We start from the raw sequence: 27,218 nt of genomic DNA on the forward strand, positions 1-27,218 counted from the left end.
CACTTTATTTGTGGTCTATCCAGATTTGTCGTGCCCACATCAACATTTACGACTCACGCTGTTTACAGTGTGTGGAAATAACAGGACTGCTTTTAGTTTCTTCATTTTTATATTTCTTTCATTCATTGATTGATTCATTCAATTTCTTTTGACAACAAGTTGGCGCATTGGTTTTGAATTGGCGCACCCAATGATCAATCTTATGTTGGTGATGAATTAAACATTTTTTGACACAGTCTAATTCTTAAAAGTTTATTTGCATGAATTAGAACACATTACTCACTGTGTACCACAGATTTTTTCTGTGTTTGTAGTTCAGCAGTTTTCTGATGTGTGGACTACAGAAACATGTTTTTTTCCCCTCACTGCCCTTTGATGGTTGAAATTGCAGTGTAATTGTGCAATCTCAGAGTGTTTATTGTAAAAATGAGTGCCAGTTGTTGGGTATCCTCACAGTCCCCCATCTGTGTTTCTGCAGAGTGATGAGGATGAGTCCCAGTGGGTGGAGGACCTGCTGAAAGTCCACACGGCTCGAGTCCGAGACGTGGAAATTTTGACGGGTCTTGACCTGTACCGATCCACCAACCTCACCTACACCAGCACCCTGATCCTCAAAACCTACCTGCACACGTTTGAGGATGACAACTAGAAGCACAAACACATACGTGATATTGTCCCGCGTTTTCACTGCATGCTTTCTGGTGGTGCACAGCTGTTCAACCTCTAAAGGGACTGTCCCAGACATGCTTTGAAAGTGAAGCACATTTTTGAGAACTGAAACAATTAAAAACAATATTCTTTGTTAAGATCATTACAGGATTTGTTGATGCTTTCACAAAATTCAGAAAGTTTAATCAAGCTCAGGACGGAGGCAGAACAAGGGACACAAAGCTGTCAGAGAACATTTCAGAAATACTGATATACTCGTCAGCCCACTTAAAGCACCAAAACAGTTTTGTAGCCCTGCAACCTTAATGGATCTTTATTAATAGTTTTACTAAACATCAGATGCATTTAGTCAGGTTTAACACACATTTAAAGTTTGTTGTTGACTTAAAAGGAAGAATATTTAGTAGGTTGCATTTAATGTTACCCTGAAAATTACACAAAAATGGTCAATAAAAAACAAAACGAACATTTCAGAACATTGATGTTTGTAGAAATTAATAAGCTGAAAATGTGTAATAATCTTTTTGAGACTCATGCTTAATCGTATTACTGCAGATATTGTATTTTCAAGATAAAACTTAAGTACGTGGGCTCTAAATTAATTGTTTTATAAAATAGCTATATGTCTGCAGGCTGAAACTAATATTTGCCATATACAGATAATATACGTAACACACAGGATAGAAAAAAGGTCATTTAAAACAAAATATGTAGCATTTATGTTTTTTTTTTTTTTTGGATCACTACTTTGAAAAAAATGAGTACTTCTACTGGAAGCATCAGTGGCGCAGAACGGCAGCAGAACTTTGCTGCTTCAAATAGAATCCATTACAGTCTATAGGGGTAATCCAAACCAGCCGTGAGGCGGACATTTTCCGGTGCGTCCCAGAAGCACTGTGCTGCTAAAGATAGAACTGGGCTCTATTTTTAGTGCTAGACAGAAAATCACACGGTTTCAGTGTAAAACCTCTGGTAATTTTCTAAATTAAAGACTATTGCATCAATGCAATTTCATCTATGTAGATTAGGTCTATACATGCAACCTAACGGCTTACTTACTCTCAGCATCATTCAAGAAGTGCTACGGCGTAATTTTATAGGCTTTAATCCTGGCAGGAGGAACAACATTATATATGACATCAAACATAATTTCCAACTTTTTGGTTTAATGGCGGATGGCATAAACAAACCATGACCTTTGGAGACTCAAGAGATCTTGTGATCTCGTGAGTCAAGCACGGAGGATGGCGGACGTCTCAGGGGATTTTGTGATCTTGCATGAACTGGCACGCAGCAAAACTTGCGAGTAAACCGTTCCGCGCTGCTGATAGGGGGTAAGATGGGAATAAGGTTGTTTCAATGGGTGTATTTTTCACAGTGCAATGTGGAAGAGGGAAAATATCCATTTGGTTGTTTGACCTTGAGAATGACCACTCAATTCCAACAAGTACATCAGTAGGGCCAGGCTACAGACCCTTGGGGGAAATCTCCACTGGGAAAATAGATCTTCAGCTTCACCAGAATTTTACATACTTTTACTAGCAATAATTATTGTTATTATTGTTTGTGATCAATTGAACCCAATCATTGTGAAAATGGTTCTACAAAAGTGCAGCACTTAGAATAAAAATCTGAAAGCGTGACTCTAAGGACAAATACATGTTAAATATACTCTTTTCTTGAAGTTGCTGTCTTAAAAAAATTATCATCATGGAACGAAAGCACACAAATTTATCAGTAAAAGTGGCTTGTTTTCAGTCAAGATGAGGCCATGTCCATTAGGTGGAAGCTGCTCTCAAAGTTTGCAGTTAAACTATGTTTCAAGGTAGTCTTTCTAGAAAGACTTTTAAACAAATTTCAATTGTTATATCAAATATCATTTTTTTTTTTTTTTACATTTTTCTTTACAAAGTCTTTGTGCATGCCTACTTTTTCATGTTTGGCGTGTTCAAGAGTCGGGTGTCTTTACTCATTGGAAAAATTGAAGGAATTAATATTCTTTAGCAAATTGTAGCTGTCAAGAACCAGTAAAATGAATTGTTTGTTTTGCAGTACTTCCGTTTTAAGCATAAAAAGCACTTGTTTCATTGTCTCATTTAGCTTTTGACTTTGTTTTGCCTTTTTAAAGGTGCAGTACTCGTGCACAGAACTCTGTACAGAAAAATTAGTCAAGAACCGGTCTTTATATATATATATTTACTTGCATAACATTACATTGATTATTAATGTAGTCAAATACAAATAATCAATGGAAGGTCAATGAATTGACGTTAGAAGCTCTTCAAGTTGTAGATGAAGCTATTTGTATTCCTGTAGTCTTTCAAATAAAAGATAAGTAGATTGGGAAATCCTCCAGTGAGTGGATCTGAGTTGGTTTTTCTTCTGAACAATTTATGAAACCAAATAACACTGGAGATAATTTTTACCTGCTAGGCAATCATGAAGCTCGGTAAAGCAATACCAGGTTATAAAGAACACAATATGCAGTTCAGTTAACTTTATTCGTAGCAAGGCCCTTCACAAAGTAAACATTCCAATTGAACCTACTCTTCGGTGCACTGAGTTCAGTTCATTACACCTATGGAAGAAAACCCAGCAGACTGTATGGAGTTACTAACTTGTTGTGTCAGAGACTTTAAATGATACATGATGAACAACTTGCACTTGTATACCACCTTTCAGAGTCAGAGGACTCCAAAGCACTTTAGACTACAGTGTATCTTTCATCCATTCACACGCTAATGCTGATGATCTCTGAGTAGCCACAGCTGCCCTGGAGCCCAATAACAGAGGCAAGGCTGTTGAACACCACCAGCAGGCACTGCAAGTGTCTTGCCCAAGGATACAACAGCAGAATTCTATCTCAGGAGTCGGGGTCGAACCTGCAACCTTCCGATTACTGGACAACCAGAAAAACCTCCTGAGCTGCTGCTGCCACATATTACAGCAATCTCATACTAAGCAAGCATGTTGTGACAGTGGAGAGGAAAACTTCAATCAATTCAAGTTTGTTTATTTAGCACCAAATCACGACAAGAGTCGTCTCAAGGCACTTCACATAATAAACATTCCAATACAGGTCAGTTCATTAAGCCGATCAGTAAAGCCGGGCGTACACGGTGCGACTTTTTCGAGCTGATTTTCCACTCGTGCGAGAATCCACGAGATCGGGGAGAGTTTTGCGCCGAGCGTCATGTAGTGTACAGGGGGTTACGAGAGGCGATTAACACCACGTGACCAGCTACCGATCAGCAATCGTGAGCTCGCACAAACTTCTGGCGTGTTTAATATTTTGCTCGTCCCTCGTGAGGGTATCGCACTGTTGAAGCGGCGCTGCGAGCAGCTACGACCCAAAAAGTACCAGAACCGCTCACGGCGCATGCGCAATCCTGCATCAACACCGCTCGCCCGCTATTTCCCTAATAACACACGTTGTTCATTTGTATTTCCACATGTTTTTTTTAACTCACAAAAATGGTCAGGAAAGCGTGTTTGTCGTGTTCATGTCAAATTAAACTGATCACAAAACACAGATTTACTTTCTTTATTTCGTTTTCCTCATCCAACCCCCATAAATCCCTGTGTGTCCTCCTGCAGCACTCCCGAAGGACAACAGGCAAAACAAGACCAAAAAGTCTGACGTGTTGTGTAAAAACTGCTATTTTTAGCATATTTTTTAGGGCCGACGTGTTGCTACCAGACGTACAGTGTGAGCAGTCGGGTTGCATCGGAGAACTGGGTCGTACAGTATGAGCGCATGACTCGTGAGATCTGACCTGCGAGGAAGTCGTACGGTTTGAGCTGAAGCTGAACGCTACGAGTGAAAAAGTCACACAGTGTCCGCCCAGCTTAAAATGTTTCATATATAGAAAATTTCTCCTTCTCCTTCTTCTTCTATAAAAGGAACCCAGCAAATTGCATCAAGTCACTGATTTACAGCAATCCTCATACTAAGCAAGCATTTTGCGGCAGTGGAGAGAAAAACTCCCTTTTAACAGGAAGAAACCTCCAGAGGATCCTGGCTCAGTATAAGCAGCCATCCTCCACGACTCACTCGGGATCGAGAAGACAGAACTGACACACACACACACACACACACCATCACCCACACACACACAACTTTTATACCAAGTAGTGTTTCTATGGTTACTGTTAAGCAGAGCCGAAATAGATACTGGCCTAAACTTGTTTGTGTCTGGAGAGAACAAACATGACTAGAGTCTGGATGCAATGAGAACACACAATCAATCATTTATTGGTACAGGAGTCTTTGAGTGCACTGAAAAGTGCTATATACGTTTGATGTATAATAATAATAATAATAATAATAATTATTATTATTATTATTAATTATTATTATTATTATTGTTATTATTATCATATGTAATTCTAAAATTCCATTAAAAGGTGTACCTTTAGATTCCAATCAAAAGAAAATGTAAAGGTGGAATACCAAGTCCTGTATGGCTTCCACACTAGCCCCGGCTCCATTCCGCCTAGATAGGGTAGGGAGTGCTCACATCCCCATAACCTGGATTTTTTTCTGCGTGCAACCGGTCGTTTTTTTCAGTCCACTTCCAAAGGAGGCCAGCTCAAAGTCATGCCTACCAGTGTACCAGAGGGAGCCTCCAATTGATGGGTAGAATCCAGTGGGGGCTTCCTGAATGCACGATTCATTATCATTCTCTATGCTGAGGAGAAAACATCTCCTCTGACTGAAGCTGTCTCTGTGTGATGAGCACACACACAAACAGTGCTGCCAGGGTTGAGCTGTCCCACAGGAAGATAGACACAGCAGTTTGGATGCAATATCAGTGTCTCCAAAATGAACACTGCTAACACTTGCCTTTGTTAAATATAAGGGAGACACCACTGACTTATCTGCACATCTTTAGCTCTGCCAACGTGCCTGGAGATGTGCTGATGACATCACGGACATCTTTGAGCCAATTTTGGAAACCGCCCTTATGCTCACGTCTGCATTCTGCATGAGGATGTGTGGAAGAATGTGTGTAATCAATGCAGCCAGGCTGGGGCTGGTAGAGTGGAGCTGGCCCTAGTGTGTAAAGGGGCTTTAGAGATAGTTATTGTGCACACAGTCTATGGATCATCATCCCACTAGACACGATGAGGTAGGTATTCACACTACATCTTTCTGCCCCCCAGGTAAGTGATGCCAGTCAATGTGGTTATAATATAGTGGAGAATGTGATTAATAGATTATTTTATCAAACAAAACATCAGCTCTTTGGTCTCGACTTACCCTTCACACTCAATGTGTGGCAGACGGCATGAATCAGCTTTGAGATAATAACAAGTCTGGAGTCTCACAGTTCCATGCCTTAGTGACTAGTCTGACCACGGTACTGTCATATGTCTTCTGGCTTTCTTGTGTTCTGGCTCAACCACCTGTTTTGGTTTGGGGCCATGGATCACTGAGAACCTCTCACAGCCGCAGATGTTTCATTTAGAGCCATGATGTGGCAGACCTTAGAATCACCTCGGGGTGGAAAGGAACCACCAGTGTGGTTCCCAAACAGCTGTTAACCATGAACGTTCACGTGAGAAGAAGAATGATGTACGTGATAAAGGTTTTTCCAAGTATCACGCTTAAGCTGCTATACTTGCAACTTGTCTGCAGCAACTTACATTTCTGGATCCTGTGCTGGAATCCTCTGTAGGTAGAAAAGTAACCACCATGTGTTTCCACTACACAAACCTGGGCCAAAATCTATACCAGGATATAAATGGTCCTGCTAGAAAGGCATTACTTTAACCCTCCCACTGTCTTTATGGGTGACCCCGTGAGGAAAGTTGATCATTGAGCAGTATTGATGATTTTAAAAATGTACTCAAGTAAAAGTAAAAGTACAGATTTTAAAAATGACTTAAAAAGTATAAATATACAAAAAAAAAACTACTCAATTACTGTAACGTGAGTAAATGTAATTTGTTACTTTCCACCTCTGGTTATAATATAGTGGAGAATGTGATTAATAGATTATTTTATCAAACAAAACCACAGAGGATCCAGAAATGTAAGTTGCTGCAGACACGTTGCAAGTATAGCAGCTTAAGTGTGATACTTGGAAAAACCTTTATCACATACATCCCTTGAGGTCCACGTGGCAGGGGTGAGGTGGCACTCCTCACCCCTGCCACGTGGACCTCAAGGGATAACCCATCAACCCTGCTCAATGGTCACCTTTCCTCGCGGGGTCACACCCATTAGGACAGTGGGAGGGTAAAAAGATTTTGTTCCTCCCACTTACCCAATTAACTTACCACAAATGCTCAATTTTCTCAGCATTACAAGCCACCAATTAGAAATAAACAACATTATTCAAACCTTAGAAGAAACACTGAAAACCAGGGTTGGGGAAAAAAGTTGATGTTCCAAGAAAAATTGAATTCCAGGGTTAATTTGTTCCAGTTTTTAAAGAGAAAATACTGTATTACTTAAAGGTCTGGAATACATGCATGCTTTTATACTTGCCAACGTTTGTTTGAACACCTGTCTAAGTTGTTTTTGTCACATCAGCTGAAGAAAATAACGATGAGATTTGGGAATGTCTTGTTGCAGCCTGTAACCACCCCTCCATGTTTCCCAACATCCCTCATTATTCATCCTAACAACGTGCTTTCTGGTGCCTTAATGACCCCATTTGACTTCTTTTGATATGGAGGAGTAGCAACTTTACTTCAAGCTTCCTCCAGATGATGCTGTTCCTCATCCTACAATGCTCGGCCCAGCCACCATTTGGAGATATCTCAATTATGTCAAGGTTCTGGGTTTGGGAGCCCTCAGTCCAAAGTCAGAAAATGGATCCAATTCAGAAAATCACTTTAACTGATTAAAATTGTGTCAAAATACTTCTATACACTATGTATGTACTTTCTGTATTTAATCCTAATATTTGTCTAAGTAAAAGTAAAAGTTTCAGATTGCGTTCAATTTCATATCCATGGATAGAATCAGTTTTTTCTGTTATTAGAGGCCCTGGATTGATCCACATACTTATTCTATCCTTTACGTCTGTTGCATATTTGTGTCTGAAGTTGTGAAGTGCCAGAATAGCTCCTGAGATGTGAAGTTATTGCTACTTTCTGACAATCAATAACTTATCTGAAGTCTCTATCCGGTCCAGAGGTCACCGTAGTGATATCTCCTCTTTTCTGTTTCCTTTTCCGTCTGCCTGTGTGAAGCCATCAGACCTATTATAGACATGGATTGGAAGAAGGAGGCACAGAAAAACAAGAAGAAAATCATTGTGAGTATTTCTCTTTGGTCTGAAATGGTTTTAATATTAGCATTTAGTTTTAACACTGAAGTCATTTGACTTTTTTTGAGAAGCTGTAATGTCCAGCATTTCTTATATAGTAATAAGGATTTTGATTGCTTGATGGAAAACCTGGTATATTCAATCTTTTTATTTGTGCACAATGAATGAGAGAGTGACAAAGTACAGTGCAATGCTTTATGGAAAAGTTGCCTATCATTTTATAGGGTGTCATGACTTATTATGCATATTCATTGTAAACATAAATACACTGATTATTAGATTCCTCTTGCAAAAATTGATGTTATGTGTAAAGTTTCACTGTGACATGATTACCACAAAATGTATATAAGTTATTTTAACTTACTTAAATCCATTTATCTTTAAAAATCCAAGTCATTTCATTTCAAATTTGTTGAGAATAAAACTCCTCTTTGAGGATATTGCAGAAGAGTCACGTGCTTGATACAGAGAGAAATAGATTTTCAAAATGTATAAATGTGTATGTCCCTTTATCTACAACTATATAAAATATATGACTCAACATGTGATCACTAACACAACTTTAAATGTTCTCTTTTGTGCGTGTGACAGATAGGTGTCTTGGCCACATCCATTGTGACCCTAATCCTTGGTCTTGGACTTGGTCTTGGACTGGAATTGGAGAGATGTAAAAGCAAAGGTGAAGTCAGACACACACACATACATGCGCACCCACACACGCACACACACAGGCACATGCACAGGATGCAAGCACGCCTGCCTCAGCCTGCTCAGATACCTCACAAACGTTTTCTCTGACATTCATAAAGCAAGTTTTGCTTCATTTCATTTGAACTCATCACGGCTTTTTAGGTTTACATTGCATGCTAGTAACGAACCACACATGAAGTCTGATGACCCAGAAAGATAACGTTTTATAAGTGTCTAACAAATGCTAGATAAAAAAGTTGATTAGGCATTATTAAAGATTGTGTAAATATTACTTATCGCTTTAAGAGGTACTTAACCGGGACAAACTATGAGGTAAAGTATTTACAGGAACATTGGCATTCACAGGAAACTTTTCCTGATCCATACTTACATTGTTGCTGTTTTAACCTAGCCTAGGAAGCCATCCTTTTCTATACTGCCTGGCCAAAAAAACAGTCGCCGCCCAAAAAAATCTCACACACTAATATTTTGTTGGATTACCTTTAGCTTTGATTACGGCACACATTTGCTGTAAGAAATGTATTCTTAAAATAATTAAAAATAAATTAAAAGAAGAACACAAGAAGTTAATCAGTGTCAGTAATCCTACCTACAGTATTTGTGAATGTACCACATAAGGAACCAGCGATTAGTATTGTAAAGTTGAACCAAAATTGATCTTAAAGCAGATAAATTATGTAAAACTATTGAAAAAACCCAAAGGATCTAAGAACTGAAAAATAAGAGAAAATGGAATTAGGATTAACACAACAGTTAGCTGGATTACTCGGCTTTAACTGTTATTGACTTAGTCGTCACAGAACTACAGGAACCCACAGCACGACCATCTCAAGTCACCCAAGTCTGCACGTCATGTTTAAACAGGAAGTATATCCATGTTCACGTGTACAAACACAAATAGAACTTGTGTAACCCGACAGAGAGAACTATGGGACAGAAAAATCTAAAACAAATGAAATCACCCGCCTTTGTGAGGTGAAGATTGAATCGGACGAACCGGATCACCCGGCGCAGGCGGAAGTTCCTGGTCAGCCGGACTATCACAGACTGGCGCCGTTGGTGCAAGACCTCTAGATAAGTGGTTTCCCAAGCTACGGACCGAGTCCCTTAAGGAGGCCACCTACACAGAGAAGTGACGGAACAGGACAAACACCAACCCAAGAGACAAACAACAGTTGAAGCATGCAGTGAAGAAAACAGTCAGAGGAGGACTGTGAATTTAAGCACCTGGAGTAGTATGTGAGAGACGTCAGCTTCCGAGTGCCACGTCATTGTGCGAGTCCAGTGGGCCCCGGTTTCTGAGAGGTTGCCAAAGGCACTCATCAGTTTCTGAGTATACGCCATTGCGGGGTCAAATTTAACAAAAATGTGTTGTGAGAACAGGCGGTAGTTAGTCATTAACAGGCCTGGGTGCTCTCGGCGCGTGATACCCGAAGAGGGCCCAGGTTCATACAGTCGCGGTAGGGGAGGCTGTGGAGGAAGCTTAGCTGCATTTGACATCAGACAGACACACGCAACTAGCACAAGATACTTTGTCTGCCCCTCAAAACTGAAACCAAGGACGCTTTAGACTGTAGACTGACGCAGCCTTACGAGGGTAAACTATATTTATAATAAATTGAGATTGTACTCTAGTTCCAGTCAAGACAACAAATAAATAGTGTCTTAAGGGGACCTTAAATAAAAACTTCAATACATAAAAGAGGCACTCAATAAAAAAGAAACATGGAAAAGAGCGGTATAGAACTTTCAGCTGGCATTAAGATTAGGGCTTTTCTACGTTTGTGACAGAAACAATTTATTTTGTCAGATGTTTTGTTGCAGTTTAAAAGACGTGTGAATGCATGATTGATCATCCCATTACTGCACCCTTTTGAAGTCCTTTCTAACAGTCAGTCAAAAATCAAGATGTCCTCGTCTTTCAGTCGTCCCCCAGACTTCCTGCAGGGACAGATGCTACCAGCCTTTTGACGATGAGGTCCCCGGCTGCAGGTGTGATGAAAACTGTTACACCAGCAACAGCTGTTGTCATGACTATTATGACATCTGCACTGTTCCAAGTAAGATGTAGTTTTAGAAGTTATCCTTTCTTCTTTGCTTGAAGACCACCAGGAAACATTTGCTGATCCTTTATTAGACCTTTCCTCTACTTTTGGCACCGTTGAGCATCGTAATTTTGTTTGATAGGTTTTAGTCATGGGTAGGCATCAGTGGCACAACTTTTGAGTGGTTCCGCTCTTACTTTTCTGACAGTACTTTCAGGCTTCAGAATAACGACTGCTAATCTCCATTTCTCTCTCTCCCTTTGGGAGTATTGTAAGGTTCTGCTCTCTGGCCTCTTCTCTTTTCAATCTATATCCTTCCCTTGGGCAAAATTCTGGAGAAATATGGCCTTGCTTACCATATTTATGTAGATGACTGTCAGATCTACTTGACCATGAATTACCCAAATGCCCTCTCACTCCTTGACAAACGCTTAGCGGAGGTGATGGGTTGGCTGGTTGTCAATATTCGGACCCCCGTAGTCATTCTAGACTCTTCTCCTGTCCCTTCTGTTCTCACGTTTAGCCCTAAACAATGTGTGACTAGTCTTGGGGTCAAGCTTGATGGAGGTCTCTCAATGGTTCCTCACATTAATGCTGTGGTTAAGTCTTGTTTCTTCCAACTGCGCCGTTCAGTTAGTCTAAAACTGATCTTGAAGCGCCCGCACTTGGAATCTGTCATTCATGCTTTTACTACTTCCCACTTGGATTATGCCATCTCTATCCTATTTGGTGTCCCTGCTTTGGCTTTAAATAGACTACAGGTAGTTCAGAATGCTGCAGCCAGTTTCTTGACTAACCCCGGCTTTCCACAGGAGCCGTCAGCAGCGCGAGTCGGCCGCGTCTCAGGAGCAGCATGTGGCGGCCTTTACGCGCCGGTTCTATTTTCTACGCGCGACGCCTCTGAAACGGGTCTAGTTCGACATTTTTGGGGAAGGAAAGACAGGAAATCGGACACGGAAATGGAGAGAAGCTACAGAGATTTTCAGAATAAAGAAACGTACTGCCTTCGGTTGCTTTACTTTAAAAAAGTTACTAACTGTGCGGCCCCGTGAGAAGTTATCACCTAGCTAGCGGTCTCCTTTGTTTTTCAGGTCCGTATTGGCGATTATAAAACAGACAGAACATAAAACACAAACCTCTTGGTGCCATGTTGTAGTTTTCTCCTGCTTGTTGTTGTGTTTACTGACGAAGTCACTCGTGTGACTTCGTGCTCGGTCGGCGACAGCTGCTCCCCTGCTGCTTCGCGTCTCGTGGGAAGGGCCAAGCAGCAGCTTACGCAAGCAAGACGTGCTGCTGCAGTAACGTGCTGCTGACGGCTCCCGTGGAAAGCTGGGGTAATACTAACAGGTGTACTCACATCACTCTGGTTTTGGCACATCTGCACTGGTTACCAGTAAATTTCCGTGTCAAGTTCAAGATCCTGACTTTTGTTTTTAAGATTCTGCATGGCTCTGCCCCAGGGAATCTTTCTGATTTGATTAATCCCTCCGTGCCGAACCAGGCTCTGAGGTGATCGTCTGTTGCTTTGTATACCACCAATGAGATGTATATTGCAGGGTAAGCGGGCTTTTATGTCTGCCGCCCCCACTCTATAGATTACACTCCCTCTCTCAGTCTGTCAGTCAGGCTGCCTCCCTCTCTCGTTTCAAATCAGACATACTTTAATGACATGGCCTTCTCTCATTGTTGATGTTTTCTAGTTTTATTGCTGCTCCTGTTGTGTTTCACTCACTGTGTTTTATCTTTGTACCTGTCAGCTGTCATGCTGTGTTTTTAAATGTGCTTTAGAAATAAATGGTATGGTATGTCTATGGTTTTTGCTTTACCAGCTTTTTTTAAATAAAATTAAAAAAAATTCAAAACACAACTGACACACCTGGCTATAAAAACTGTCTTTTCTCTACTTTTTGAATTTTATTTTGATATTAATAGAGTTCAGTTTTCTACTTACCTTTTTATTTCCTGTTCAGTCCAGCAGTGGGAATGCACAAAGCTGCGCTGTGGTGAAACCAGGCTGACGGAGAGCAAGTGTCACTGCTCTGACGACTGTCTGTCTGCGGGAGACTGCTGCACAAACTACAAAAATGTCTGCCACAGTAAGGCTTTAGAGAAAATCAAGTGCAAGTAATCTCCTAAATGAAAATACATTTTTTTTGTAACACTTTAGTTTAGGGAACACAAATTAACCATTAATTAGCTGCCGATTAATATGCATATTAGTGGACAACTAAGTCTGAACTAGTCATTATTAGGCATTTATTAACAGCTTATTACTAATGCTGTAATTCTAACATTAACAGGCCAAAAATTAAGAGTTTTATCAAAATAAGCCATTCATAATGGTTTGTCAACTGAAAATAAATGGTTTGTTGCCGATTAATGCATATTATAATTAGCTCTAATCAATATGTGGCTTTTAACTAAGTAATTCACGGGGAACATATTCTTGCCTTTAAATTGTTAATTAATACTAAACTACTAGTAATTAGGTATGAACAAAATCTGACTTTAGATTAGAATAGGGAACATATTCTTGCTTACAAGTGGTTAATTGATTGTTGTTTAGGTGCTATTAACATGGAGTTTGGTGTTTATTTACATACTAGCAGAACATAATATGTTTGGTTATTAATGCAGAAGAACTATTCCCATTGAATTACTTTGTTAAAAGCCACATATCGATTAGAGCTAATTAATGTGTGCGTTAATCAGCAACAAACCGTTTATTTTCAGTTAACAAACCATTATGAATGGCTTCTTTTGATAAAACTCTTAATTCATGGCCTATTAATATTAGAATTAAAGCATTGGTAATAAGCACCTAATAATAGCTTAATGGTGACTAATTCAGACTTAGTAGTCCACTAATTTGTATATTAATTGGCAGCTAATTAATGGTCAATTTCTGTTCCCTAAAGTGTTACCAAGGGTTTTTAATTTTTCCAGTGCTTATTGTGAGCTCAAGGACTTACGTCTCTGTTTATAAGTCATAGGATTTGATGAGTGAAAGTGCCATATGGTTACTAAATCTGTGTTATAATTAAATGTCCAAAGTTCAGTATTGTGCAGCACCTTTTAGATGTTTATAAGGACAACAGCTGCCTCTTGTCTCTTGCCGGTACTTTATTTTGGGGAATTTTTTTTAAGTCTCAGATGTGTACAAGATTCATGTGAGGTAAGTTTGTAAGAGGGATCTGTTTGTTGAAGTGGTTACTTTAACTGAATGATCAATAAGATGTGAAATTCCACATAAATATTAATTATCAATCTTATTGGTCTTTATTTGATTTAATATGAACTTAGCTTCTTTGAACGGTCAGGGAAACACACACTTCATAATAATTCTGTCAAGGGTATAGTTTATAAAAATGAATTTAATACTATGTTTCTAAACTAATGATGACACAAAACAAATTATGATGAATGATGGTTGAAACAAGATGACTGAGACAATGAATGAAATGACTGAATGTAAGCTTAGATGTTATGTAGCAAAACTTTAGTAAGTGTCTTAGAAACTTGTGATGTCTGAGTTGTAAAATCAGTCTGACTGTATGGTTTAAATAAAATGTCAATTATTCATAAAACCATCTGGCGCCAGCGTGCAGAGTCTACTAACCCTTGGGTAAAGATCCTTGTGTGATCCAGGAGATCAGAGAGGTCAGTACAGACAGACTGCCAGTGGCGATGACCTCTGAGGTATTGGAGCTGTAGCTCTGCCCCAAACACAAATCAGTGATACCTTCCAGGTGACCGCAAGAGGCTGGCGGATCGACTTTGCATCAGATGCAGCTTGCAAAGAAGTTATTGATCAAAAGGAGAGGATGGTTCCTTGTGCCTCGCTTACCTCGTCGGCCGACCCGGGTAGCTCGAAAGAACTGGCTTGTTCAGGGAGTGAACTAGCTTTTATTAACTATTGTTTATCAATTTGGACAAATCAGGGTTTGACAAGTTAAAGTGGGTGTTTATCAAAGATCTCAGACACCACTCCTTTCTCTAAACACTTAGAGAGTTTATTCACCTAATGTGGAGTAAATCACATTAAACATGTGAATATGTTAAACATTCATAATATTATTATTAATGTGTGAATATACCAATAAATATACTAATCTGGTGTGATTTAAGATCTGAAATAAATTATTACAGGAATAAACATTCATGTTAACTCATCATTAATAGAGTATTGGACACATTAAAACACTTTGGATGTAAACATATTGTCAATTCAACAAAACATGATTATATGTATCTTATGAATTTATAAAGTCATTTTATGAGCCAGAAAAGATTAACTTCATTCAGAGAAGATTGACATGAAGTCTCACATCTTCTGCAGCCTCTTGATACCCTGTGTGATATCTCACAGGATTAGTTTTGGACATTAGTCAAGATCATAGATTCCATATTTGCACCGCGATGTCAGCGTGGTCTGACCGTATGAATATGGCGTGTAAGTTAAAACGTTAACCTCTGGTCATTTTGATGAAATCTATGGACTTTTGGCACGCTACGTACAGATGAAACACATTTGGAAGCCACAACTCAAAACAAAGATTCAGTTCCTGTTTAGTCATGTGATTACTGTTGAATTGCCAGCCGTTTGCTGATCGCTAAAGGCCTTCGCTGCCAGCGTTTCTAGCCATTTTTACTGTTTGTTTAAAAGTCGCAGAACGTTGCACGCTAGGATGATGTTGACGCTAAAACAACCAAAACAAAGCGGAGACTCACCTCTTACATAAGGAAGAATCCGCGCGTTATCCATTCTTTCATAATCCGTTGTCGAATTGTGATCGACAGACGCTTTTCCGGTTCGTGCCTCACTTTTTTTACAGCAGCAGCCCAAAACGATCTCCTAACACATGGATTTTCTGCTTCCTGATCACGTGACGTGTGACGTATGCGGATGAAAATTCGGCTTCAGAGCTGAGATGTTTGTTCTCACGGTGCGGGGGCTCGTTCCGATGCCCAAACAGTAAAAAACTACAAATGACGACTTTAGTCGTCATTATTAGTGAATGAGTCAATCACGAGATTTTGAATAATGTGTTGAGCAGTATAAAAGAAGACTGTTTTTCAGTAGTCACCATGTTTTCTGCCTTATTATAGGAGAAACACAATGGGTGGAGGATAAATGTGAAGACCTCTCAACACCAAAATGTCCTGCAAGGTAAGGTCATTTAACTACCCGAAACACTGACTCCTCATACTAGGACGTTGGCTGTGTGCAGAATATGATTTCCTAAATACATTAGATATGTTTTTATTCACACGAGATTTTTGTTTTTATTTGTATAATTTACTTTTATTTTACTGTCCCACCACTCCCAAATAGTTATGTGAAATAAAATAATGTGCATCAAGCAATCCTTTCAATGAAAAGTTGCACAGTGTATTCCTGGCTTTAGCTATTTATTAGAGTGACGGGCTTCCATATTATGTGCTTCAAAAATAGATTTTGATACACGTAGTAAATTTTTATGAAAAATACTTCCATAATCTCAAATTTCTCTTTGAAGAACAAGATGTTCAATGTTAGTTTTTGTCGAATTACCTGGTGTAATATGAAGGATTTCAGTGGAAATACTAAAAAATTCTTCAAATCATATTACAGATCTGATTGTTATGCAGTGACAGCAACTCTGTTATTTTAACCAAAGCATGGTCACATCAATGTTTAATCAGTTCACTATTTTGTTTTTCTTATAGCTTCAAGCGACAGCCACTGCTCCTTGTTTCTTTGGACGGACTGAGAGCCGAATACCTGCAGACGTGGAACACTCTCATCCCTGTTCTGGACAAACTCAGTTAAATAAAATTTTTATAATTCAAGAAAACACTCAGTTACAGCACATGCATGTTTCTTTATTATCAAAAAATCATGAAAAAAGTTTGTAAAATTTATTTTTACTCTGTTAAACTCGACCTCCTGTTGAACTTTATTTACGATGTGTCAGAACGCAAGTACAGTTGTCCTTGGCCATTAGCCATGCAGAGACAATGCTTGAAGTAACCCAACCCACATTAGCAGCAATGACACACAAACTGAACTTTCAATCCAAAGAAGAAAAAAGAAATTGTGTCCACAGCGATGCCCCGAGGTCATACGGTGTTTTGGTGTCTGCAGGAAACTGTGGAACGTCAGCTCCCTACATGCAAGCAGCATTTCCAAGCAAGACTTTTCCCAATCACTACACAATTGTTACGGTAAAGAAACTTGGCGTGCTGAAATTCAAAACACTCATATTTTTGCTGAGGGTTTGTAAAATGAATGACTGGGTCTAGATTTGACGCATCTGCAGTTACTCAGCTTTGCATCAATAGATCTCTAGATTCTATTGAAACTAGCCTAAAAACGTTTACACACCTCAAGATAGGAAATATTACCAGTCTGACAGCAAATTTGTCTTCATGCCAAAACTGAGTCAGGCAAATATTAGGCAAGAATGCTTTTACATGGCTTTCTATTATTCAGTTGTCAATCAATTTTCCATTTAACATCTTTACATAATAGTTGCTTGTCATGTGAGTACTTTTAGAAATTGCACTTGGTCATTTGCCATGCTGATATCATGCTGGAACTAATCCATCACACATTAGCAGCAGTGACACACAAACTGAACTTTTATTCCAAGGAAGACTCAAGATAAATATGTTTTTTTTTTCACAACGATGCCTCAAGGTCAACAAGTTTATCAGCAGGAAACTGAAACGTTCCATGCAGACATCATTTCCAATTTGGGTTTTTTCCCCACCACTGAACCATTGTTTTAGTAAAAAAAAAACTCACCCTAGCATTAAATTAAACATTCACGGCGTTGCTAAGCATGCCTTTTAGATGAGATTATCTAAATTTGAGTCATCTGACATTTCTGAGCCTCTCTTCTTCCAAATAAATGTTAATACACATCAAAAGCGGGAATCCATTTAAATCTGATATCATCTTCATGCCAGTTAGCATTTAGAAAAAGGTAGTCAGGCGAAGAGTGCTTTTACATGACTCACTATTATTTATTAATTATTATTCAGTGTATTGGTCATCAAATATTTATCAGTGATTCCTGGCATTTCTTTTTTAGGGATTGTATCCAGAGTCCAATGGTTTGATTGACAACAGCATGTACGATCCAGTGTTGGATGCCAGTTTCAGCTTGTCCAGTCCTGAGAAAGAAAACCCAGCCTGGTATCATGGACAACCTGTGAGTCCTCTTCAGTTCAACCTACTCTGACTCACAGAGAGTGTTGCCAAATAGAGACAAGGTTTTCCAGCCCAAAATTATGTGAAAACCAGCCACAACACCCCAAAAACCACCCAATCTATATGGTGGTATAATAACTGTATGAGCATTAATGCACATTAATACTATGTACAAATACATTTAACAAACGGTTTTCAAAAAGCTACAATCCAACACAAATCGCCCAGTTGTTCTCCTGAAACAAGTCTGAACCAGGCAACCAGCCAGCCCATCACCTGACATGCCATGTCCTCCCACGTGTGTGTGCAGATTGAATTTACTCTTCACATTTAACATACTACAACATTTAATTACTGGTAGATTTAAATTTAAAATTCTTACCTTCATGTAGAATAGACTGTTGGCTGAAACTCCACATCTGAGTGTGGATCATCTGAGCACTGAGTTTTCCTCCTTTTACTTAACTATTATACAATCCATTGTGATTTCTGATCAGTACATGGTTGAGTTAAATCCCCCCAAAGCAGTCAGGGAGGATGGAATGTTGCTATGTCCATCCAGTCCTTGTTAGTCCTGAACGCACATTCATCAAACTTGACAGAAGCGCCAAGCCCACACAATTTCTGGAGTTCTCTTGAATCAGGTCAACCTGATAAAAAGCTCTTCCAACAGGTGCATTTGAGAGGGGGAGATTAAGGAGTTTCATTGCTCCAAGTGCTAAATCCTGAAAGCATTGGTTTCCTCCAGCATCTTTGAAAGATTCCACCTCCAACCAGAATGCATCCATCGTCAGGTCAGGAGAGAAATCTGCAGAGGCAACATTTCTCCACTGTGTCTCCAATAACTCTTGTGAGCCTGAAAAAAACCTCCTTTGGCAGGACTTGTACCCTAGTGGACATCACTGTTGCAGGACACAGAAGCTCCAGCTTTTGGAGCAACTTCACGGATGTGGGTAAGCGCAGTTACTGGGCCAAGAGTTATTTTAATGAGTCCATGCACTGTGTCAGACCTGCATGTTTTTTCTCAGCTGAGAAAGAACTGACATCTAACATCTGACTAAACGTGGTCCCTAAGTCAGCATCTGCTGGTGACAGGTAGATACTTGATGATTTTAGGTCAAGTTTCAATGTGGACACATACAGCCTGTTGAGGTCCTGAAACACAGCAAGGTTATCCCCCGTCTCCAACTGAAAACACATGTTCACTGCTTTTATCTCTGACAGCACAGGACGGAGAAAATGCAAATCTAAACTGTTGGTCTTGTCTTTATACATTTCACTCAGGAGCCATACTGAACAGCAGTGCTCAGAACTGGCTACTAAACTAAAATGTAAAGTGAGAGCATCTTCTTGGTCAAGAATCATATCAATGCAATCTGCTTACCAGCAAGTGAGACTTGGCGAGATGAGCTTTAAAGGACACCCCCTTAATTGTCTCATTAATGGACCTTTAGTCACTTTGACATTTAGCTGAATGTGCAAACCAGTTACAAGTCTCCTTGATCGTGCAATCAATATTGCTTGGGAGTTGCTGCATTGCCTTTGGAGCCACAATGTCCAATGAGTGACATACACACCTGATTAACTGCAGGTTAGGCACTGTGTTTCTTTTTGAGGAGTGTGTACACAGAATGAGGCCTTCCAACCATGACACTTGCTCCGTTCGTTGCTAATGCCAACCATATTTGCAATATACAGCTTGAAAAACTCTATAATTGCATCAACAATTCCTGCAGCATCTGAGCTTGAAAGTTCACTTAGTCCCAGATAAGTGCTGACAAACCGCATGTGTTTTTCTGACTGGTACTTAACACATATGCAAAGTAACTTCTTTACAGTGATATCAGTTGTTTCATCCAAATAAAGAGCGTATGGTGAGTCACCGATGGCCCCTCGAAGTTCTTTTTGAAAGAACTGTGCCAAAACTGATTTGATAACAGCCGTACACTTGGTTCTGTAAATCTGAAAGGCTCCAGTCTCATCCTGCAGAATGTCAGACATATTGTCCCCTGCATTGATTGAAGTATGACAAGCTACATATGTTGCAATGCGGAGCTCACAGCGTTTCTGGTCGTCATAAATCATGGTGGTAGCATTGCTTGCTGGTGGCACCATGAAATTCTTGACAATGGTAAGGCACCGCATCTAACGCTTTATTGTTTTGGCGTGGTCCTTGAGGTCTTTTAGGTGAGCCCGTAAGTCCGTATTGAAAACTTTGCAATAAGCCTTGCCGCCATCATTTTTAGATGGTGCTATCCAAAATTTGAGATCTTTGTTACTTTCCCACTCTTTCCTGTAACTTTTCTTCTATTTTCCCCACTTCGGCATCTTACCATGCTAAGTTTGTGAGCCACACTGATTTCATCTGTTTGCCTGCTGCTGAAACTAGCACACTGAGATGTTAGATGCAAATCCATCCCCTCTCCATTGTCAACGCCCTATCAGATTACAATAGCCAGTCAGTGGTGGGGGAGTGATTAGGGACGTTGCTATGAACCAATAATGATACATTTTTGGCTGAAATGTGTTTTAATACATTGATACAAAAACCGCCAAACTTCCTCCAAACCAGCCCAAATTATGGCCACCCACCCAAAGCAAATAAACTGCCCAACTGGTGGTAAACCACTCAATCTGGCAACACTGCTCACAGAAATTGTGTTTTGCTGAATCTACACTCAACAAAAATATAAACGCAACACCTTTGTTTCTGCTCCGATTTTTCATGAGATGGACTTAAAGATCAAAAATGCATTCCAGATACACAATATTACCATTTCTCTCAAACATTGTTCACAAATCAGTCTAAATGTGTGATAGTGAGCACTTCTACTTTGCTGAGATAATCCATCCCACCTCACAGGTGTGCCACATCAAGATGCTGATCCGACATCATGAGTAGTGCACAGGTGTACCTTATACTGCCCACAATAAAAGGCCACCCTGGAATGTGCAGTTTTGTCTCACAGCAAAATGCCACAGATGCCACAAGCATTGAGGGAGCATGCAATTGGCATGCTGACAGCAGGAATGTCAACCAGATCTGTTGCTCGTGCATTGAATGTTCATTTCTCCACCATAAGCCGTCTCCAAAGGCCTTTCAGAGAATATGGCAGCACATTCAACTGGTCTCACAACCACAGACGACGTGTAACCACACCAGCCCAGGACCTCCACATCCAGCAGCTTCACCTCCAAGATTGTCTGAGACCAGCCACTCAGACAGCTGCTGAAACAATCGGTTTGCATAACCAAACAATTTCTGCACAAACTGTCAGAAACCGTCTCAGGGAAGCTCAACTGCATGCTCGTCGTCCTCATCGGGGTCTTGACCTGACTCCAGCTCATCGCCGTAACAAACTTTAGTGGGCAAATGCTCCCATTCGATGGCATCTGGCTTGTTGGTGAAGTGTTCTCTTCACTGATGAATCTCGGTTTACATTGTTCAGGGCAGATGGCAGACAGCGTGTGTGGCGTTGTATGGGTGAGCGCTTTGCTGATGTCAGTGTTGTGGATCGAGTGGCCCATGGTGGTGGTGGGGTTATGGTATGGGCAGGCATCTGTTATGGATGAAGAACACAGGTGCTGATGGCATTTTGGATGCACAGAGATACCGTGATGAGATCCTGAGGCCCATTGTTGTGTCGTACATCCATGAACATCACCTCATGTTTCAGCAAGATAATGCACGGCCCCATGTTGCAAGGATCTGTACACAATTCTTGGAAGCTGAAAATGTCCCAGTTCTTGCATGGCCAGCAAACTTACCGGCCATGTCACCCTTTGAGCATGTTTGGGATGTGCTTGACCGGCGTATACGACAGCGTGTACCAGTTCCCACTGATATCAAACAACTTCGCACAGCCATTGAAGAGGAGTGGACCAAAATTCCACAAGCCACAATTGACAATCTGATCATCTCTATGCGAAGAAGATGTGTTGCACTGCATGAGGCAAATGGTGGTCACACCAGATACTGACCGGTTCTGAGTCCACAGACCCCCAATAAAGCAAAAAACTGCACATTCCAGGGTGGCCTTTTATTGTGGGCAGTATAAGGTACACCTGTGCACTACTCGTGATGTCAGATCAGCATCTTGATGTGACACACCTGTGAGGTGGGATGGATTATCTCAGCAAAGCACAGGTGCTCACTATCACACATTTATACTGATTTGCGAACAATGCTTGAGAGAAATGGTAATATTGTGTATCTGGAATGAATTTTAGATCTTTAAGTCCATCTCATGAAAAATCGGAGCAGAAACAGAGGTGTTGCATTTATATTTTTGTTGAGTGTATGTTTTTGGTAAATTGTTTTTGTTTATTTTCTTCTACTAAGTGAAAGAACACATAGTCAGAAAGAGCACACGGAGAAGCATAAACCCCCAACTCAAAAAAAAATGTACCTAATAAAAAATAAGTAAAACAACAACAGTCCTGTTTAATGATTTGTAATTTATTTTTTTTTTTCACAATTTAACAAAGACCCGATTTGTCCATGTGTCAACAGGTTTGGCACACAGCAAGCTACCAGGGTCTAAAGTCTGGGACTTTCTTCTGGCCTGGATCAGATGTCAAAATAAATGGAAGCTTTCCTGAGCTTTACAAACCTTATGATGGGTAAGAAATTAAAAAAATCTACACAAAACATGCTAAAGAGGTGATTATTATGTTTAATAGGCACTTTTCAATGTCTGGAGATTCCTGGTAATCTTCCCCAGATGTTCACCGCATGGTGCGTCTCCATTTCACTAGGCCAGGCTGAAAGGATCGCTTTCCAGGAGTACTTGCCTCGGAGTATGTACTCCCAGACTGCCTAGAGTTCCTGGGCGGACGTGTGGTGAATTCATGCTGACAGGTTGTTACTCATTGGAAAGTGATACTAACAGATGTGGCCAACGTTTATATAATTGAAAGAAGTTGCCAAGTTAGAGTTATAGAGGGTTTCTTTTACCTTCGCTTTGTTATGCATGACAGCGTCATTGCTTGTTGACGAGATTTCCTATTACTTTGATCTAACTGGTTCGGATAATTTAGAGTCGTTTGTAGTCTGACTTTTACTGACAGCTTAGTCTGACCCAGATGAAGTTTTCTATTTTCTTGGATCTGATCAACACTAGTGGTTTTATTGTGGTGGGGCTGTGTATCAATAGGAAAGAGCGTTTCTCCACTAATCAGAACGTCAGAGGTTCAACCCAAAGCCCTGGAGGGTCAAGTGTTATGTCAAAGTAACATTGGCTGCTGATCCCCAAAAAGTGCACACATCCCTCACCCACAGTGCCATAATAAGGTCAGCATGCTACATCTCAGGGATGGGTTAATCAATTTCCCTCTGGGATTAATAAAGTATTTTTGAATTGAATTTAATTGAATTGGGTCAAAGTACAAATTCTACTTTATTGTACTTTAGTACTGTTGAGTACGTGTTCCTAGGTGAATAGTAAAAGAGAATGAAAACAATTGTTTAAAGTTAAGCCCTGACTAGGCCACAGAAAATGATTGTTTACAGGATCCTGGGTCGGTCGCCGTTTAAGTCCCTGACCACCATACATCTCCTTCAGAGGACTCTTTAGCCCCCTTCAGACAGGCCATGAAAAACAGAAATGTTCAGGACTCTGTCTGTAAGACCTTTGTGTCCGAATACAAACATCCGGATAAACTTTTCCGTAATTAAACCGGACGAAGCCCCTAGTAACAGGTCCGGACTTGTCATGAACAGGGTGGCTGCTTCAGACTGGTGAGGCTGAGTTCCGGACAGGGAGGAGGGGGAGGAGGAGGGGACCGTGGGACGCTGTGCGCACCTAGATAGCCCACTGCTGTAGCATGCGGCAAACCATGGCAGCTCGCCTCCTACGGTACCGTCTCCTAGACACGCGACGAAGCGCTTCACACCACTTCCGTGATTCCTTTTAACCATTGAGCTTCATCATCCAGGTCTCTTATGCGTCTTCGTGTGCGCAATTATGCTTAACATAAGTCCGATCAGTGAGAGGAATTCCATCTCTTCGTCTGCCATGTTTGACTGAATGGCTTTGTTTGGGTAAATGATGCACCTCACAGGTGTGTCACATCAAGATGCTGATCTGACATCATGAGTAGTGCACAGGTGTACCCCCCCACCCCCCCGCTGTGTGAAGGCAGCCGAAAGGTCAAGTTCCGGTACAAAAGTGGTGTGTCTGAAAACACAGTTCTGGTTAAAAAACGGACTGAATTGTCCGCACATATTCCAGAATGTCAATCTGAAAAGGGTTTTTGGGAGTTCGACTGAAGCCTGTCTCCTGACCCAGGGCTTTATACTATTACAATCACTAAGGGAATGTGAAAATGTGGTCTCTTCCCATTGGTCGGCTGTTGTCCGTCTTTCTATAGAATGAAAAGCACCTCATTTCCAGGCAGTCTGCAAAATATCATGTCAGCACAAAAAACACACTTCCTTCTATTTATTGCTCTTTTCTAACTGAGACACTCGGCCCTAATCCGGGTCATAAGTCTCTCAGTCCGTTCTGAGGTCTGGTGCCCTATCTCCTTGTGCACTTTGACCTGGGCCACCATTAACTCGTGTAATGCTCTAGTGGTCTATGTTGCTGAGTTCAAATGTGTAACCTCATGCAGCCTTTAAACATGTATTTATTGTTAACCTTAAAGAGAGACCATATTAGCAGCTTTAATAAAAACTATGTCAAAGGCATTTTAATAAATGTGAAGCTTTAGTTGTCAAATCATAGTGAGTAAATAAATGGTGCTTTCATTATATAGCATGCATGAATAAACATTCTTTATTCAGTTATAGAAAATAGGAGACTCGAGAATAAAAGACCTTTAATACTTTGATTGAATGATTGAGTCAGAGTCAGTATTCTTTATTACACAGTGCAATTACGAAACCAGCTAAACTTATGGATCTTAAGTGATAATAAAATACTCAAAAGTGATTATAAGATATCAAATAACTATTCTATCTCCTTGTGTGATTGTCTGAGCATTAAGATGAGTGCTAGCAGGGGGTATGATCTACAGTACATTGTGGCATTAAAACGCTTTCCTTCTCTTCATCAACATTTTGAAGGACATGGGTTCTCTCCTTCGTGTCCATGCAATCAGAAAGTGCACGAGATAAAAAACATTAAAACATTGGTGATTTTGAGCTTCGCAACAACTTCGACTGTGGTTTGCAACCATATGAGTCCATTTGAGAGCTGGGGATGGGATCCTTCTTTCCTTCCCCCACACGTGGGAATGTTTGGGATATATACTCTGAAAGCCCTACTTTTGGGCATACTTTCTTCACCTTTATCAACTTTGGGCTTCTGCTGAGAAAAAATCCACCAAGACTCTTTCCTGGCATCTTTACTGATGGTATCCATGACGAAAGGCGTGTTTATCTCTGTTCCTGCACCAGATATCAGCCGTTGACGCAGCATTTATGTTTTTGAGGTTGGAAGTGGTTTATATGACCTCAATGGTTCATCATGTTATGCCGCTTGTTTATCTAAATGAGATAGGGCAGTCAAGGGAAAGAACTTTAACCTTCTTCCACCTCAAAAGTATTTGCTGAATAAATGAGCATCTTCTTCTTCATCAAGTTGACTTTCTCATGTTTTAGGCAATGAAGAACCTGAGGCTTGGTCTGTACTGGTGGCCATTTTTAACTGTGATAATCCTGGAAGTAGTAAAAGCAATGGCAGTGAGATGAGAGTCAGCCCCATACTGCGACATATTTGCTTTTGTTCAACAAATAAAATGTTTTCTTTATTCCCCTAGAAAAGTGCCATTTGAAGAAAGAGTATTTACCCTTTTGAAGTGGCTGCAGCTGCCAGATAATGAGAGGTTGGTTCATTCTATCAAATTATCAACAATGAGAAAAATGATCTAAAAGTTTTATTTATTTGACTCAAGAAACATTTTCCCTCAGACCAGATTTCTACACGTTGTATCTGGAGGAGCCTGATAAATCTGGGCACAGCTTTGGCCCCGTCAGTGGAGGGGTAAGATTATCCCAGTTTATTAAGGAAGCAGGGAAATCAGTTAATGTTAATTAAGCTTAATAGCTTGAAATTTTAATAGTTTAACATGAGTTTTGAAATCATATCTCAGCATCAAACTATTTCAGTTACCACTATGAATGCAAAAACATTTTAATGCACAATTGTAAACGTCCAATACAGTACATAGAATGTTTTTGACGATACAGATCTCTAGTTCTTTATGTGTCATAAAGACACATAAACATTACAGCACATTGCTTAGTATGAGGATTGCTGTAAAGTCATTGACACTAGTCAGTGACTTGATGCAATTTGCTGGGTTCCTTATATAGGAAACATTATTTCTGATTGGCTTAATGAACTGACCTGAATTGGAATGTTTATTATGTGAAGTGCCTTGAGACGACTCTTGTCGTGATTTGGCGCTTTGCAAATAAAATTGAATTGAATTGAATTGAATAATATAGCAAGCAACAACATAAACCACAGGTAATCAAATAGTACCCTCTCCAGATGCTGAGACTTTAACACAGATGCATTACAAGGGCAACATGTTAATAGATCTCTTCAAATATCATACGATTGTTTTTAGCCACTCACAGTATTACATAAAACAAGTAGCATCAGTTGATTTGCCCTGAACATAATTCCAAAATTACTATAATTATATTTCTGGTTAAATAAGATGATTACAATTTAACTAGAAAGAGATCTCTTTCAGTCAGAGAAGGAAATAAGTTCATCCAACAATAAAACAAAATGTGTTCATCAATAAATCTAAGAAAAAGTCGGCTAATGGCTACATCAAAGCAAAAGCCATTGCGATTTGGCGTGACTCCACTGCTTACTAAAAGCCAGTGTAAATTGTGTTTGGAACATCAGTTTTAATTAATGTAACACACAAAAACAATGAGCTCATTCAGTTGTACATCCAATGGTAAAATGTTGACGTTCGAGAACTCCAGACTAAGAGATTTTGGAATGTTACCCTTGTTGAGTCACGTACGTTTAGACTTTAAGACAGTAAAACATAAATACTCCTAAAAAATGGTCCACTCTCACGCAGATGGAAAGTGGTTTTTATATACAAAACTTGTTTTAATTGTGAGAGGGGTAAACTGCTGCTGAGAGATTGTCTTTGCTGGAGCAGAAGGCTTATCAAAGCAAGAATCTCTTTAAACGTGCAATTCATGAATACGACACCGCAATTGTGCGCCTTTGTTTGAAAAATTATCAGTATATGGAAAATGGACAGGGCTGCAAAGTGGTGCAGTGGTTTGCACTGTTGCCTTTCAGCAAGAAGGTCCTAGGTGCACATACCTTT

General features: G+C 40.1%; 2 protein-coding genes across 2 annotated transcripts in view; both read left to right on the plus strand.

Annotated features, from left to right (window-relative positions):
- enpp2l (ectonucleotide pyrophosphatase/phosphodiesterase 2-like) overlaps positions 1-814 on the plus strand; it is a 34,076-nt gene extending 33,262 nt beyond the window's left edge. The window contains exon 25 of the mRNA XM_015973346.3: positions 479-814. Within this exon, the coding sequence (XP_015828832.3) occupies positions 479-649 (171 nt within the window). The 3' untranslated portion in view covers positions 650-814. The remainder of the gene's footprint in view (positions 1-478) is intronic.
- A 6,978-nt stretch (positions 815-7,792) lies between these two features.
- Positions 7,793-27,218, plus strand: part of LOC107394417 (venom phosphodiesterase 1) — a 49,795-nt gene continuing 30,369 nt past the window's right edge. Inside the window, exons 1-11 of the mRNA XM_015973344.3 lie at positions 7,793-7,940; positions 8,544-8,631; positions 10,589-10,723; positions 12,679-12,804; positions 15,818-15,878; positions 16,418-16,515; positions 16,836-16,915; positions 17,788-17,907; positions 22,420-22,529; positions 25,671-25,736; positions 25,822-25,894. Of these exons, the coding sequence (XP_015828830.3) occupies positions 7,896-7,940; positions 8,544-8,631; positions 10,589-10,723; positions 12,679-12,804; positions 15,818-15,878; positions 16,418-16,515; positions 16,836-16,915; positions 17,788-17,907; positions 22,420-22,529; positions 25,671-25,736; positions 25,822-25,894 (1,002 nt within the window). The 5' untranslated portion in view covers positions 7,793-7,895. The remainder of the gene's footprint in view (positions 7,941-8,543; positions 8,632-10,588; positions 10,724-12,678; positions 12,805-15,817; positions 15,879-16,417; positions 16,516-16,835; positions 16,916-17,787; positions 17,908-22,419; positions 22,530-25,670; positions 25,737-25,821; positions 25,895-27,218) is intronic.

The sequence above is a fragment of the Nothobranchius furzeri genome, chromosome 19 (genome assembly GCF_043380555.1).
Source record: "Nothobranchius furzeri strain GRZ-AD chromosome 19, NfurGRZ-RIMD1, whole genome shotgun sequence".
NCBI classification, from domain to species: Eukaryota; Metazoa; Chordata; class Actinopteri; order Cyprinodontiformes; family Nothobranchiidae; genus Nothobranchius; species Nothobranchius furzeri.